This window comes from Monodelphis domestica, chromosome 3, assembly GCF_027887165.1.
Source record: "Monodelphis domestica isolate mMonDom1 chromosome 3, mMonDom1.pri, whole genome shotgun sequence".
Taxonomy (NCBI): domain Eukaryota; kingdom Metazoa; phylum Chordata; class Mammalia; order Didelphimorphia; family Didelphidae; genus Monodelphis; species Monodelphis domestica.
The window spans coordinates 261,581,320-261,598,792 of record NC_077229.1 but is presented as its reverse complement, the minus strand read 5'-3'; the positions used below and the strand labels follow the sequence as shown (position 1 = coordinate 261,598,792).

The 17,473-nt window shown below is 35.0% G+C and overlaps 1 protein-coding gene across 10 annotated transcripts in view; it reads left to right on the top strand.

Annotated features, from left to right (window-relative positions):
* Positions 1 to 17,473, top strand: part of PTPRM (protein tyrosine phosphatase receptor type M) — a 1,053,679-nt gene that overhangs the window by 360,391 nt on the left and 675,815 nt on the right. For all 10 annotated transcript variants that reach the window (XM_056820784.1, XM_016432809.2, XM_056820785.1 and 7 more), the window contains exon 3: positions 5,974 to 6,245. In XM_056820784.1, coding sequence (XP_056676762.1) covers positions 5,974 to 6,245 — 272 coding nt within the window. The remainder of the gene's footprint in view (positions 1 to 5,973; positions 6,246 to 17,473) is intronic.

Here is a 17,473-nt window from a genome sequence, read left to right as displayed (position 1 = left end):
ATTATCTGACTATGCCGGATAATACAAACTTTATTACTTATTCACTGAGCAAAATCCCTCATATAGAAAATAAATCATTCAGTTTTCAAAACCCCTAAAACTCCAGAGCTTCTAATAGACTAATGCAAATTATAATGATAGGTTAGAAAAGGATAACTAATTGCATACAGTTATTACTGCTGTCACAAACAATGATAGAAGACAGACTAATCAAAAGCATTTGCCACTAGATATGATTAAACTAAATTTAATTCCCTCCAAGATTCAAGGATGTGGACTTCTTGTATGCACATAAGAGAGTTATTCTTTTCCCAGAGCCTCAGATAATTATTCTTAAAGACCTTCAAAGTCTAGATCTGAAAACTGTCACTTTTTAACAAGTAGCTATCAACTCAGAGTCCTTTTCAAATGCCTACAAGGTTTTATTCACTACTTAGATACCAATGACTTCAGGGTGTTTTGTTATCTGAACACAAACAGAATTTCTGGGTTAATTTGCATTATGGTTCCTTTTATTTATTTGCCCAGTTGGAAAGCTTATAAGGAGAAAAAATAGAGGTAAAGAAGGAACTACTGAGGGAGACCCAATTATTCTTTGAAAATACATTTTCTCACAGTCAAAACATTGAAACAGAAGGTGAAAATTAAACATTCAGCCATATAGGAGAATTTCTAAAACCAGATGATTCTTCTGAAACTGAATAGAAATAAGACTTTGAAGTCTTTAAAAATAGTTGGTAAGTTAACTGTTGTTTGGCTATAAAGGAGCACAGGAGTGATTGAATACATTTTTTAAAAATCGCTTTCTTAATATCCTGGGTGAATTTTGATATAGCATCAATTTAGTTGGGAAAAGACAAAATCTCTGTATGATAAGGCTGATAGTAAGTTGAAATTCAAAGTGACTAGGGAAGAGAATAGCATGAAAGACCAGTAACCAGGATGAGAGGAGCAACTATATATCCTTGGGTACTAAAAGAATTATCAGTAATCTTTCTTACATTTAAAATGATTTATTGACTTTTTACAGGATTTTCATGTCATAGTTACCTTCCACAAACCCTCTCTTTTAACCAAAAAGAAAGTTAAGGAAAATAATCCAATACATTGATCATGTATCTCTGCAGAATATACCTCAAACTGCTGCCACAAAGAGTACTGTGGTTCAGGGAAAGTAACTAGGATTTTGCCTCAGTTTACTAAATTTTTAAGAATGTGTTAAGTAGCCCTTTTGATCTTTTAGTTGTACAGGTCTGGTATAGTGCATAGTTCCCCTCCCCCATCCCCCCCCTCAAAAGAGTTAAAATAGGAATCTACCAAATGTTCTACTTTTCTTCCCCAGGACCTATATTCCAGTTACAGCTCCTCTATGTGTTTGTCTCCTAAGCCTGGAAGTGGAATCTCCCTTTAAATGGACTATATCCAGGATTAGCAAATTGATGTGGGAGTGTGTTGGTTGCCACAGACTCTCAGCACAGTTTATACTAACTTTGGCATAGCAGTTCATATCCATGGCTCTGGTGGAGGACAAATGGTCACATTTTCTTCCCCTTTTTTGGGAGGGGGAAGCTGGATATTATTTTTATGGTTTCTTTGAGAGGGTATATTCCTTCTATTTCTTAACCTTAAAATTTATTTTTATTTTGAAACCAATAAAAAATCAAACATGAAGATTTCAACATACCAAGAATGAGGACAGATTAGAAAGTGTGAACTTCAGTTACATATATGTGTGTATGTTTGTATAAATATATACTTAGTTAATTAAATATTATTAATATTAATTATATAATATAATAATTTAAAATTTAGATATACTTCATTTAAAGGCATAAATTAATTAAGAGAATAACAAGAATACATCTGCATTTTTGCTTATTCATATCCTTTATTATCTCTTTTTAAATACAGTAGCTTTTAAAATGTGGAGATAAGTGGAATCTATAAATTAACATGCTGTATTTAGTTCCTCAAAATATTATGGAACATATTATTAAAGAAGTTTTCTCCTCTGATCTTTTATTGGTATGATGCTATATCAGGATTTGAATAATTATAATTATAATCACTTGGTCTAGTGTTCAGAACTCTGTAAAATTTACCAACAGTGATTTTCATGGGTTAAAATGTAAAATCAAAACTGTAAGGTTTTGCTAATGATCGATACACAAAAAATATAAATTTTGTTAGAAAATGGTGATCTTGTTTCCCTGGTTTACCTTTTGATTCTATCCTCAAATCATTTGTAAGGTAAGGCAATAGAGGCTCATGGGAAATGCTAAAACCTGTCAGATATTTGCCTGGGACAGAGGTCTGCAGTATATTAGGTTATAAAGGTGAAGAAGATTCAGTCCCAACTAGGGATTATATTGTTTAGCCTTGGTTAGCTTAATATTTCTTTGCATTGAAGTGACTGGACAATAACCCAGAATCTGGTAGCAAGGACTGTTGTCCAGCAGACACTAGCTGAATGATTTGCCAATCAGAGAGAAGAAAAACTAATGATAGAATCAAAGTTAAAGATCCAAAATTCCAGTAGAGGAGCTTCAGAAACATGTTACAATGCTAAGGTCTTGTATGGGCCCTTGATGCATGTGTTCCCTCTGTATGTATACCTCATTCCAGATCCCAGGAAGTGTGTGCCCATTCTATCTAACAATGGTGGATAGATTCTCTCCTTCGTGGACAGAATGTTTTATTGCTGCTTTACTTAAAATACTCTCTCATCATATGCCTTTATTTTAAGGTTATTGTGTCCTCTAGCTATCTAAGGAAGAGAATATAAGCTGGTTATTTTAAAGCTGGTGGATTCTTGAACTTTGATATGGAATTCACAGAGATCCTTGAACCTGTTAGAACTGTTCTAGGGTTGGAAGGAGCATCAGGCATGAAAGAGAGGTGCCTAGGAGCTGTATTTATGTATTACAGTACAAACCACTGATGGTTTGCCAAGTTAAAAAATATATTCCAATTTTAATGCACAATTTAATCTTTCTGTGATTCATAGAGGATACTTTAGGGTTTTTTTCAGTGTCTCAAGGTTATCTTTATGCATGTCATTCATCTTTGTCCTATATAGACAGACATGTGATGCTGAATAGAGAATTTGAATTGAATATCCAGGAAGTTCTTATTGTTATAAAACCTTAAACGGTGCATTCTTGAAACTTGTGTAGTATAATTTACCAATAAATGCCACTTGAAATTTTTAGTGATATCTGAATATCCCCTACTTATCTCTTAAAGTTCTAGTTTTTCACATTTTTTTTGGACTATGGCTACACACAATTATGTAGAGTTTTTGTTGTTCCTCCACAAATCTTTGAATCTCAAGAGAAAGAATTTATTTCTGCAATATGATTACTTATAAAAACCAACTTCCACTTGTTGAGGGCTTAAAACATATGTATTTATCTTCAGAAAAAAATACCTGTCCTATTGGTATTTTTTCCTTCAGCTCTGTGGCAATAATGATGATGATGATGATGATGATGATGATGATGATGATGATGATGATGATGATAACTTGTTTTCTTTCTAAGTGCTTTAGTGGTAGCTGAGGTAACTTGAAGGAAACAGATAATAGTAGGATAATTATTGGATGGGAAAGCAGGAGCCTACAGTATTTGATTCTGACTCAGGCACTAATTTCTTATGGAGGTCTGGTAAAGTTGCTTCCCTTTTCTCTGTGACACATTTTGAATTTGTATTTAATGAAACTTTCCAAATCAAGGATACTATGAGTAGTATTTAATGCAAAGGAATGAATGAAATGTGTTTGTTCTATGGATGAAAATGTGTTTATTATTTATTATTGTGCCAAGGACAATGCTAAGGGATACAAATAGAAAAACTGATTTGGTCCCTGATAAGAAGGAACTCACACTCTAATAGAAGGTGATATCAACTATAAAAGAGTTCAATTGCAGGGCAGATGGAAAGACCTACAAGTCTTGAGAGTCCTGCAGTCATGTGGAAGGCTCTGTGAGCATTAAAATGTATTGACACATAAGATATCACCTGGGTATCTGGAGGAGGGGTAGCTGCAGGAAGTGGTGGCAAATCAGAGGGTAAGACCTGATGGTCCTTCAGCTCAGAAGGAATAGGGGTGGTAACTCCTGGATCATCCAAGTGGTGGGAGCTATGCTACGCTTTCCTCCTAGTCACTACATGGACTTAGGAGGCAGGTGAATAGATTGTAGGGAAATGGATGGGCAGGAGAAGGCACCCTTGCTGGTGGTTATTTCAATACTTTGATGATTTGAGCTTTTTAATAGAGTAATAACATTAGTTAGAGAATAATAATAATGATGATGTTATTCTTCTTACTGATATAAATTCAAATCCCTGCAGCTTGGTAAATGGGTTTTAAGAATTTTGCATTTGGAAAATTCATTACATCACAGACTACTTGGTGATGATCTTGAATTTAGCTAAATTGGTCCTCAGGTAACCAGACCTATGCTTGAAATTCTTCCAGGTCAGGTCAAGTCAACAATATTGATTAAGTCTCTCATACTTGCCAGGCATTCTGCTACATGCTGAGAATAATTAAAGCTGTACTGGCATAGGTCACTTCTATGCCATGATGAGTCATCAAAAAAACAAGATTTTTTAGTAGAGGGAATACTAATAATAGTAATAATAACTATATATATCAAAAATATAAACTACTCTGTAAACATTGGATCATCTTTTACATTTGTTATAATGGCTTATGGAATGTGTTTTTTGGGAAAAATAAGAATAAATGAGAGTTGGCAAAATTTAAAAATGAGTTTTATTTGTTCAACAAATCTTTATTGATCACCTTCTTATAAATGACACAATGTCGGGACAAGGAACTCCTAATAATCCACTAGGAGAAATAAACACAACTGACTATAGTCAGTTAATCAAGAAGCATATATTAAGCATACATGTGCCCACTATGTTCCAGGAACAGTGTGAGGTGCTTGCAATGTGAGGAAAATGTAATGAGAAAAGTAAAAGCAAACTTTCATGAATGTTCTGAAAAGAAATGTCATTATTCTCTTTGAAAAAGAGATGAAAGTCGACTTTTGTGGAAGAGATGGCATTTTGATTGAACATTTATATATGGAGAGAAATTGATAGATGATACTGAAGGTAGAAGCAAGGGAATAGAGCTACATAAAACAGGATCTTTTGGACCTTTGGAAAATACTTTGTAGGATGAGGAGAATAAGAGATCCTGAAATAGGAATGCTATGCATGGAAATTTCTAGACACCATGAGGCAGCTACTGAGGAGGCCACAATTGGGAAAAGATGCTGGGTGGGAAAGATAGCATCAAGGGCCCATCAAAGGCTTAGGGGAGGAAAACTACCATCTGCTAAATTCTTATTTTACCTAATTATTTTAGATAACTGCATGTTAACCTAGTTTTTCTTATAGAAGATCATATGCTGCAGAAATATCATTTGAAGAATGACTTAACGTATGTCCATCTCCAGAGAAAGAGTTGATAAGACAAGACATAGTGTGTGTGTGTGTGTGTGTGTGTGTGTGTGTGGTCAAAAACTTTCTCTGCTCCATGGAGGGGAGGGAGGAAAAGAGAGACATCTCTGGGAAATTTAGTGTAATAAATAAATGAATGAATAAATAAATAAATAAAGTATTACCAAAAATAAAAGGAAAACACATACTGCTGGAATACCAAACACTTTAGTGACCTGAGGCAAAGCCACAGTTGCCCCACTAGTTATAGCTCTGAAGAAGATAGTGTTTGAACAGAGGGAGAAGCTTTGTTAAAAGCGTGGAGTCTAATGTAAGATTATCAAACAGTTCAGTTTTTCTGGAGTGTAATGTGTATGAGGGGGAATTGTGAAAGATGTATCTGGAACTGTGTTTAACATTGCAAATGATGATCTTTTTCTCCATCCATGTGACTTTTTCAGTAATAACCAGAAAATGCTGATTGAGGATCTGACTTCTTTAATTTTGTTTTGACAGGCTCTTTCATGCTGGTTAATACATCTGGGAGACCAGAATTACAAAGGACCCATCTTCTCTTACCCCAGCTTAAAGAAAATGACACCCATTGCATTGACTTCCACTACTTTGTATCCAGCAAGAGTCATTCCCTTCCTGGGCTACTGAATGTTTATGTAAAAGTTAATAATGGTCCTTTGGGGAACCCAATCTGGAACATATCTGGAGCTCCAACTGGCACCTGGAATAGAGCAGAACTGGCAATTAGTACCTTCTGGCCCAACTTTTATCAGGTATATATACTTCACTTGTTATTTACAGTAGAAATGCTTGTCGATTGGTTAATTAAGAAATGTTGTTACTTTCAATCTAAAAGATAATCTATTTCGAAAAGCCTCAGTTACCCCTTACTTTGGGGGTGGTATTTTTTCAGGCTAAAGTATACGAAGTCATAGTACCTTGTCTATAGGATATATTGTTAAAGATACTACTAAGAGAAGCTTTGTTTTCTTAGACTATTTCTCAGGATTAACTAAGACACTAATCATTTGAGAGAGACCTGATGTTTTTCTAAAGCGAGAGGTAGGGAGGCAGCCGGAAAGAGTATGGAAAAATACTCTGTCATTTATTTTATATTATTCTATTCTATTCTATCATATCCTATTTATATTATATTATACTTTCCTATAATATTAAAGGAGCAAATATCTGATGTAGTGGAAAGAGCACCCAGCCTAGAGTCAGGAAGATCTGAGTCAAATGACTTAGATAGACACTAGCTATGTGACCCTCAGCAAGTCACTTAACCTTTTATTTAACTCAGTTCCTCAATGGTAAAATGAGGAAATGCTGGAGAAGGAAATGGCAAACCATTCCAATATTTTTGTCGAGAAATCTCGATTGGAGAAAAGTCTATGGGATTACATAGCATTGGAGACAATTAAATCATAACAACAATAATGTAATGCATTATATATTTAAAATACTGTATATTATTTATTTTTACTTATTATTATTTATATTATAATTTACCAAATTATTTCCATCACATACAATGTCTCAAATCCTTTTCTATTTGTTTTCTAATGGAAGTGAATTGTTATTTAGTCATTTCAGCTAGGTCTAACTTCTTGTGCCCCCATTTAAGTTTTTCTTGGAATAGATACTGGAGTGGTTTGCCATTCCCTTCTCCTGCTCATTTGACAGTTGAGGAAACTAAGGCAAACAAGAGTAAGTGACTTGCCAGGGTCATGTAGCTAGTTAGTGTCTGAGGCCAGATTCTAACTCAGAAAGATGAGTCTTCCAGACTACAGGTTCAGAACTCTTATCTATTCTATCACCTGGCTGGAAATGAAAAGATCATAGCTTTAGAATTTTTAGAGGTCAACTAATCCAACCTCAGGAAATTGAGGTTCAGAAAAATGGAGAGGTTTGCCCAAGAATTAAAAGCGAGTAATGAGTAGTAGAATGGGAATTTAAATGTAGGTCTTCTGGTTTCAATTCCAGTTCTTATTCCTTCATAGCCAAGCTCAGTGGGCCACACAATATTCACTTAAGCCTACAGTTATTAAAACTGTAGGGGACTTTCATCCTACTTAACTCTGATAACCTTGGCTCTAAAGACTGCTAAATGACAGTTAATGGCTTAATTTTAAAAATATCTATTAGTTTAAGTAAGCTGGGATATAATCCAAATTGAACCATTTCATTTTTTTTCTTTCAAAAATGCTTTCCGCATCTAGCTGTGAAAGTCAAATGTGCTAAAGGGATGGCTCAATTTCTTTCTTTCCATTTTAATTTTTAATTTTTTCCAGATTACATGTCAACACAATTTTTAATAATCATTTTCTGACATTTTACAATCTGTATTTTCTTCCTCCATAAGACAGCAGGTATAGGTTGCATATGTATTATCATATAATATGTTTCCCTGTTCATTATATATTGTGAAAAAAGACACCTATCTCTTACTCTAGAAAAAGAAAATTAATGGTGGAAATAAAGTGAAGAATGGTATGCTTCAATCTACATTTCTCAACTTCTTGACAAGTAGGAAAGATCAGATTTTAAAAGATAAAGTAATGTAGAGGAGTAATGGAACTTGATTTAGCCTTAGATTACATGTAGAAATGTCCTTGAAATCAGGTCAAATCTCCTGTGAAAATGAAAAAATAAAAAATAAAAACAAAACATTTGGCTCTAACTTTGGTGAAGGTTGTTAGTAAGATTTCATTTTCATTCTAGCTATTTGATTTACTTAAAAATTTCTCACTTTAGCAGATAGATTATTAGTAATACTTATTAGTGCACTTAAATATGAATATTTAGAGCTCTGATGTGATTTTTGTCATATCTAACTTGATCACTGGATTCTATAAAATAAATGATTATATTGGAATGTGGGCTTGTTCACAAATCTCAGAAGACAACAGTGAAGAGCCATCTTCTATTAAATAGGTAGACTTATGAATATGGAAAAGAAATTGCTACCTTAAGCACTGGGTTGTAAATATATGGAAAAATAATAAAATTATTATTAATAATAGCATCTTTATAGTGCTTTTAGGTTGCTAAGTATGGATATTTTCACATTTGATTTTTGCAACAACCCTTAGAAGTAGGTGCTATTATTATCCTAATATTACAGATGAGGAAATCAAGGAAGACAGAGGTGCAGTGATTTGCTTAGAATAAAACAGCTACTATGTGAGATGGGATATGAACTCAAGTCTTCCATATTCCAGGTCCAACAGTCTTTACTTTTCTACAATTCTGGAATCAAAATATAATACACCAGTGCAAAAGGAAAATGTATAGCTATGATCAAAGCTCCAGAACTTGAAGGTATTATTGAGTCCATTTAGTATTTATTTTATGTTTGAAGAAACTGAGACCCAGAAAGGTAAAGGGGCCACACAGTGGTAGTGTCTGAATCAAGTTCTGACTCCACATTCGGTACTTTTTTTTTTCCATTATACGACTTTTGTTACTGTTCTTCAGTCATGTCTGATGTCATGACAGCATTTGGGGTTTTCTTGGTAGATACTGGGGTACTTTATCATTTCCCTTTCCTGCTCATTTTATAGATGAGATAACTAAGGCAAACAGGGGTAAGTGACTTGCCCAAGGTCACAGATTTAGTAAATGTCTGAGCCTGGATTTAAACTCTTGAAGTTGAATCTTTCTTACTCTCATCCTAGCAATTTCTCCACTTTTTCACCTAGCTGGCCTCATTCCCCATTGCCCTTCCAGTAAGAGAAACTACTATAACTTGAGGTGATCTGGTAGATGTATACTTTTATATTTAAACCATATAATTAAGATTCTCCAACACTTTTTTAAAAGTCTATACAATCATTGAAACAATAAATCAAATAACCCTTGCCGATTTCTGAGGTATAAGTGACCACTCTGAAAATTTAATAATCTCTTCCATTATATTAGCTGACTCCAACATAACTCTAATTCTAACTGAGAATAACTCAAATGTAGGATTATAAGGATCAAAGAAGCATTAGAGATCATCTTGATCAAACTTGCCAGAGTTTTAAGCATTTACTAATAAAACAGGAATGAGAGGGCCAGACCCTAATTCATTTCAAACATATTGAAGAAAGGAGAGAATCTCTCTCTTTTTGAGTTTTTCTAGTCATTCCATGCCAGAAAATTACAGGATAACAGTTACTGTGTTCTACTTTGAGTTAGTATAGTCAGGAAAACCTTGAAGGGAATCACAAAGAGTCAGAATAATTGAACCCTGAGCAATGAACATCTAGAATACTGCTTTGCATCTGTTTTACTAAATAATGAACTTAAATATGCAGGATGCTGGAAAACATAAACTTTTGGTTTCTATAACCAGAACCTATGTAGCAAGTGTTTTATTTCTGTCATTTAAATTAATCATTTGAGCAAATGTCATAAAATTTGATCAACTATGATTTATCAAAATGGAATACTTTGCCATTTTGGTTAAAGTCTAAACTTTAGAAGCATTTTATTTTGGTTAGTTTTCAATACAAACAAAGGCAAGTGCCACCTTTATTTTTGATAAACAACGTGTTTTCTTTGGCTTCTATTGCTTTCATTATCTTTCACCTCTCCTTATTTCCATTAGCCTCTAAACAGAATTTAAAACGATTTCTCAGCTGCTGCATAGAGGTGTTCTCCCAACCCTTAGTCATTTATGCAGCTTCTACTTACTATATATGGCAAGTTACTGTGTATGCTACTCTACAAATCACAATGGTAGCCTGCATGTAATACAGGTAATTGCAGGTTAATTACTGTTCATTAAAACTTAAATTGTCAAGTATTTAGTGATTAAGATACATTTAATTCCTTAATTAATGCTTGTTCTAATTGCTGCTACTTAAAACCTGCCCATTAGCTAGAGCTGTACCAGTAGGGAAGTATGGGCTACCTGCTTTTTCATCAGAGGGAAGCCAGCTGAAATACCTGTTCCTTGGATTTACACCTCAGCAACTTAATGCTTTTTTAAAAAAATGCAAAAGATTTTTTCACCTCTAGTGGCTTCCTTTGTTTTACTAGCATTTTAAAAGAAAAACACTTTGTATCTTTGAATCTTGTGTACTTTTTTCCCCCCTCCTCCTGAGTCAGAACCAAGGGGCCCAATTCCACAGGTTTTTGCCTATCCTCACAGAATACAAGCTTCTTCTTCTTCATGATTCTTCTTCTTTTAAATCCTCACCTTCCATCTTGGAATCAAGACTGTGTATTGGTTCCAAGGCAGAAGAGTGGTAAGGGCTAGGCAGTGGGAGATCAAGTGACTTGTCCAGGGTCACACAACTGGAAAGTGTCTGAGGCCAGATTTGAACCTAGGACCTCCTGTCTCTAGGCCTGGCTTTCAATCCACTGAGCTACCTAGCTGGCCCCAGAATACAAGCTTCTGATTGCCTTGTGTGTACACTGAGGCGATGGTTGTACTCTCCCGTTCTTTGCAGCCAATCTTGTTCTTTACAATTTTGCATAACTTTTTAAGAATTGTTTTGTAGTTGTCATTGTTTCTATTTACAGTGAATATATTTTCTCAACTCTTCTTACTTCCTATCAGTTCATGAAAGTCTTTCTAAGCTTCTCTATTTTTATCATGCTCCATGTTTCTTTACTACATAAACAATATTCAATTATGTTTATGTTCCACAGTATATTTAGCCATTCCCTATGTAATTAGCATTCACTTTGTTTCCAGTTTTTTGCTTCTACAAAAAAACATAATGCTGTAAATGTTTTGTTATATCTAGGACTATTTTTGGTGTGTGATTGGTCTTTTTGTAGACTATACTCACGTCTGTCTGAATTACAGAATATGGGCATTTTAGTTGTGTGTGTGTGTGTGTTTTTTGCATAATTCCAATTTGCTATACAGAATAGTTATACCAAAAAGAAAAGGGAGAATTTTAACATTATTTTAATCATTTCTTTTACAAAATAAGAAGCAACTAAAGGAGTCAAACACGATACAGAAATGGTCTTCATTTAGCCATTATAACCTCATTTAAATGGATTCTTTTAGACGAGTTGAAGGATTCTGGGTGAAGATTAGGAGTGGATTCCATCTGGACCCTGCTCAGAATTCTTTTGCAGTAAGAACACAAAGGAATTTGCACATAAGGCTAAGGCAAGATTTACCCTTTACCAGTCTGATACCTTTTCTGGTAAATGAGGACTTCAGGGAATACAGATAACATGATCTCACCTGTCTTTTAAAATATGACCTCCAATTTTCACTCACTGTATGTACTCTGAATGCTTTTTAGATGGTGTTTGCCTTCAATACATCATTTAATTAAAAAAAATTAAGTCATAATTTAGAGTGACAAAACTCATGTCTGAATAATACTCAGAGATGGTATTTTTGTGTTATATAGGCCATATCTCTTCAGAAATAGGTGATGTGGTAGGGGAGTAAGTACCCTACGTACAAAAGCAGCCAGTGGTATTATTCACAATAGTAGCCCCTGAAATCTAATTGTGTGTCTCAGAATGAAAAGTGATAGAAGCCATGTCTTAGAATTGATTAGCACTGCATTTTGAATAGACAACAGTGACATTCTGTGGTCACATTAAAATTGACCACGACCTGATTCTCTTACAAGAAGTGATAGAAGGTGTAAATGTTTTTCAAATCAATTTTAAACATCTTTCTGAGTGGTTACTATGTATTCTTTTCTCACAGTTCTCTCAATTTTTCCTTCTGACAGAGTAAGAATTATTCATTTGGTTACAGTAACCCCCCTCCAATATCTGTGATTCTTATGGCCAATTGGGATAAGTTTTTGTACTTTCATATATTCTCGATCTCTTCATTCTCTCTTTAAAAGATTAGAGTTCAAGCTGGAGAAATCTTAGACATTAAGTAAATGATAGTCTCTGTGTTAGTTTTCTCACCTGTAAAAAAAAATAGGAAAATGATAGTACCTACATAATAATTTTTTTTTAATTTTATCTTTTAGGCTCATATGATCATGTATATAAAAGCTTTGTAAACTATAAAGCACTCCCAGTCTCTCTGGCTCATACACAAGAGGACATCCTGGATTTTTCAGGGTCTCTCACCTCACCTATCCAATCTCTTGCCAAGGCCTGCTGATTTTCTCTTTGGAATATCTCTAGTAAATCCCCACTTCTCTCTTCTGACACTGCAACCATCCTGATGGAATCCTTTGAACCTTACATCTGCTGGAGCAGCCATTGGGTCTGCCGACTCCAGTCCATTCTCCATTCAGCTATCAAAGTGATTTTCTTCAATTACAGGACTGATCGTGTCACCTCTCTACTCCAAAAAGCATCCCCCAGTGACTCTCTATCACCTCCAGGATCAAATGCAAGGATGCTATTTGGCATTCAAAGTCCTTCCTAACCTTACTCCCTCCTACTTTCCAGTCTTATGTCTTCATTCTGGATAGTTACTCTTTGATCCAGTAACACTAATCTCATGGCTGTTCCACAAACAAGTCCTAAACATATTCCATCTCTTGACTCTGGGCATTTCTCCAGAAACCCACCATGACTAAAAGATGCCTCCACTTGTCAAACTCTGCCTACTTATTTCTGTGACTTTCTTTAAGTCCAAGAATAAATCCTTTCCTTTACAGGAACCTCTTTATTATGTTCCTTCTCTTAATTATTTCATATTTATCTGGTATATAGTTTGTATATATTTGTAAAGATTACATTAAACTGAATTATAATTGTCTTCCTCACTAGTTCATAAGGGCAGCAGTTGCCTTTTAGTCAATTCTTTCTCTGGAGGTGGACATACACAAATCATTCTTCAAACAATATTTCTGTTGCTGCATATAATATTCTCTTGGTTCTGCTCTTTTCACTCTTCATAATTTCACATAGGTATTTCCATGTTTTTAAAAAATTAACTGGCTTATCAATAGTGCCTTTTTAAAAAAATATCATACTTTCTGTTTTATAATCAATATGAATATTATTTCCATGGCAGAAGTAGGATAAGGGCTAGGCAATTGGGGTTAAGTGACTTGCCCAGGGTCACACAGCTAGGATTTTAATCTAAAAACACCTGTCTCTATATCTGGCTCTCAATCCACTGAGCCACCAAGCTACCCCTAACATTGACCTTTTTAAAAAAATGTAAAGTCGGGGGGAAGGCTGGAAAGAGAGGGGCAAAGGAAGCAAATGTCATCATTTATTACTGGGCCTGAAAAAAGATAACATTGCAAATTTGGGGTGTTCAGAGAGGAGAATTTCCATCATTTAAAATATTTTAAAAAATCAAAATTTCACTTTATATTTCTTTCCTAGTACATTGACTATTAGCAGATTCTTGGCTATTTTGGTCCAGAATTCTTTATGACTGCTCAAATCATTCATTTATGACTGCTCAAATCATTCATTGTTTTTGGCTTTTTTAGGCTAAAGAGAATTTGTATTCTTTTATTATTTTTCTCCTTAGGGGAAAACTTTTAAATGAAGGTATTTTTAATAATAGGGATAGCTTTAAATTTTTATAGTAAAAAGAGAAATTTATTAGGAAAAACCTACATAAAAGATCTAGTTGTCAAGGTAAAGCAATGGTGAGGTTGGCTAGGACAGCCAGGTAGCCTGGATTCCCTTTTGTCCTAGAGAACTGACAAATATGTTTCAGAAGCATTTTTTCCGTGGTAGACAATTGTGTTGGTAAGCAAATCCTCTTTCTTTGCTCACACATAGCATGGGAAAGTGGAAGGAATGAAAAGCTAATTTTGCTCTTCATTGAAGCAAGGAGGATCAGGGATGCTGCTATGTTAAACCCATTCTCTATTTCCTGTTTGTCAGGTGTCTGAGGGATAGCCTGATGTGAAACATCTACCAGGCTTGCTTCCAGGCTTGTTTTCTACAAGCAAATGAAAGCTACTATTTTAACCAGTTGTTTCCTGGCCTGTCACCAGTCTCCTTCCCCTTCCTCTCCTCTCCCTCTCATCACTGCCTCTTGCCTCACTAGCTGTTATTTTGACTAATCAGTCTCCTCTATTACTTGTAGATGTTGTCAGATATAATAAAAATAGAGCTCTGAGAAAATCAAAATGTTAATGTTCTTCTGACAAGCAAAGTCACAAGTATGAAAAGGATGGTGGGGAGTATGGAATCATGGCACAAATTATACCAGAGAAAAGATAGGTCAATGATGGTCCAGTCTTGCTTTTTTAATTAACAGAAATTTTACAAAAAGTCTATAATACTTAATGATGACTGAACTATTTTCATTTTCTCAGTTAATCACAGTTCATTTGGAATTAGAAGGAAAGAACTTTATACAAATTAGCATATTAGAATTTGTGGGGAAGAACTTTGGACTAGAAGGAAAAAAGATCTTGGTTGAACAGTTCTGTCTGATTAGCAAAAACTTTGTTACTTTGCAGAAGTCACTTAATTTAGCTTTGCCTCAGTTTCTCCATATGTTAAAAAGAGATCATATTTATCCTAAACAACTTCCAGGGTAGTTGTGATGAGTTTTATAAATCTTAGAAGACTATGTAAATGTGGGATATTGTTATTATTATTTGTTTTGCTGCAGAAAAGTTCTAGGGAGCTCAACTTGATGCCTGCCTACCACTTCCAAATGCTGATTACTCCCTAAAATACAGGATTACCAAATGGTTGCTTTTGTTCAACCAATTTTTTAGCCCTGTCTGACTCTTCATGACCCCAGTTGAGGTTCTCTAGGCAAAGATACTGGAGTGGTTGGCATTTCCTTCTGCTCTTTTTACAGATAAGGAAACCAAGGCAAATAAGATGAAGTGACTTGCCCAGAGTCACACAGTTATTGAGTATCTGAGATTGGATTTGAGATCATAAAATTGAATTTTCCTGACTCCAGGCCTGATAGTCTTATCTACTCTGCCCTTCCTACATCTGAGGAAGATACCCAAAAGGCCAGACTGCTTCTTCCTCATTATGCTATCTCTTATTTGGTTAAAGGTTTTGTGTCAGAATTGAGTTGTTAATTATTTCATTGTAGTAATTAATTACATCCTCATTTGTTTTCATTTCACCATTTACACCATTTTTCATTAGACAATGCTTTTATCATCTAAAATAAACAGCATTTGTTGTAAAAAAAACAAAATAAATGAAAAGAACAAAAATGTGAGAGAGAAATGGCATGGTAATGTTCTTTGTGTCTCCTTTTGCAGCTGTTTTCAGCATGTGGTCTGTCTCTGGGTAGAGTGACAGACTTATTACTTGGCACCTTTTTTGGCTGTGAAAGATTGTTCTCAAGTTATAACTGTCACAGGAGCAGAGGATTTTTATCACTGCATAGGACTTTAGAGATCATATAGTCCAACCTCATTTTATGGATTATGAAACTGAAGTCCTATGACCTCATAAGTGACTTGCCTAGGGTCTCAAAAACAGATTGACGATAATTATATGTCCCAGAAAAGTTTTCAGTTGTTTCAATGTGTTTAAGTTGGCTATTAGACCTACAATGTAATATATAACCAAACAGGTAAATGTTGTCTTCAAGGATAGATCTTTTTTGTTGTACCTAATGAGGAATCCTGGAGTCAGAAATACCTGAATTCAAATCTGGTCTTGTGTCCTTATTAGCTATGTGACCCCAGAGAAGTCTCTTAACCTCTGTTTGCCTCAGTTTCCTCTTTTACAAGAAGGGGATATTGATAGCACCTACTTCCTAGGAGTATTGTATGGATCAAATGAAATAATAAAAGTGCAAAGCACAATGCCTGGCACATAGTAAGCACTATGTAATTGTTAGCTATTATTGTGACTGTTGTTGTTGTTGTTGTTGCTCTTATTATTGATTCTCTAGATATACAGATGAACAGAGGGCTTAAAGAGACCAATAATCCACAGATTCATTCCTGGACCAGGCAGTGGGGCCCCCTGATTTTCTGACTCAAATTTGGAAGTATAATACTTGTATATAATCCTTACAATACAAAAAGTTTGGTTTGGGGTTTTCTCGCTTCTTAGGTTCATAGACCCTACTCAGAAAATCTGAGATAGTCACTAACTGATATTACTTAGCATTTTGCCTTCACCCATTGGTAATTAGGTAGTTCACAAAAATTAAAAAAAAACTGTAGAGAAAACATAAGAGACAAACAGAAACACTCTGAATAGGAGGCCATTCTAGAGGCAATTTGATATTCACTCACTAGCTAGCATTTATTAAGCATAGCAGGCACTTGGTTAAGTGAGGGAGATACAAAGAAAGATAAAAGACAGTCCATGCTATCACAGAGCTCACAGTCTAATAGGGAGACAAGGAACATGAGAATTTAGGAGAAATTGGTGATAATCAAAGGAAGGAAGACAATAGAGTTAAGGAAAATCAGGATAGGCATTTTTTTTTTGCCCAAACTATAACATCAACTGAGAATTGAAGGAAGCTGGTAGGTGATAAGGAAGAGAATTCTAGCACCAGGAACAGCACCCCCTCCAAAAAAAAAGATGGTCAGGAAAAACACTCCAGAGTTTAGAGGAGTATCATACACAAGAAACAACAAAGAGGCAAATATCTTTGGAAGGGGGAAAATAAGTATTTATAGCATGCCTACCATATGCCAGGCATTTTACAAATATTATCTAATCCTCACATCAACCTTGCCAAATGGGTACCATTTGGTGTTCCCAATTTACAGCTGAGGAAACTGGAGTAAACTGAGATGAAGTGATTTGCTCAGCTAGTAAGGGACCAAGGTCATATTCCTGATTTCAGGTGCAGGGCTCTATCCACCATTTCAGCTGCCTCGAATAACTGGATCACAATTACACATGGACAGAGTGTTGGCTTTGGACCTAGCTTCTGTTGCTTCTGTGTCTACATGACCTTGGTTAAGTCACGTGTATTTTTAAGGAGCATATGTGAATAACAAAGTAATCTCTTTTTTGACTCTTAAATCAATGGTCTTAGGATACAATAAACAGCCTTTTCACCAAGTTTTCTTTACATTCTTCATCACCTAATATTCATAATGTATTCTTCTCCTGTAGTTCCTTCCTGTGCCTCTACCTGCAT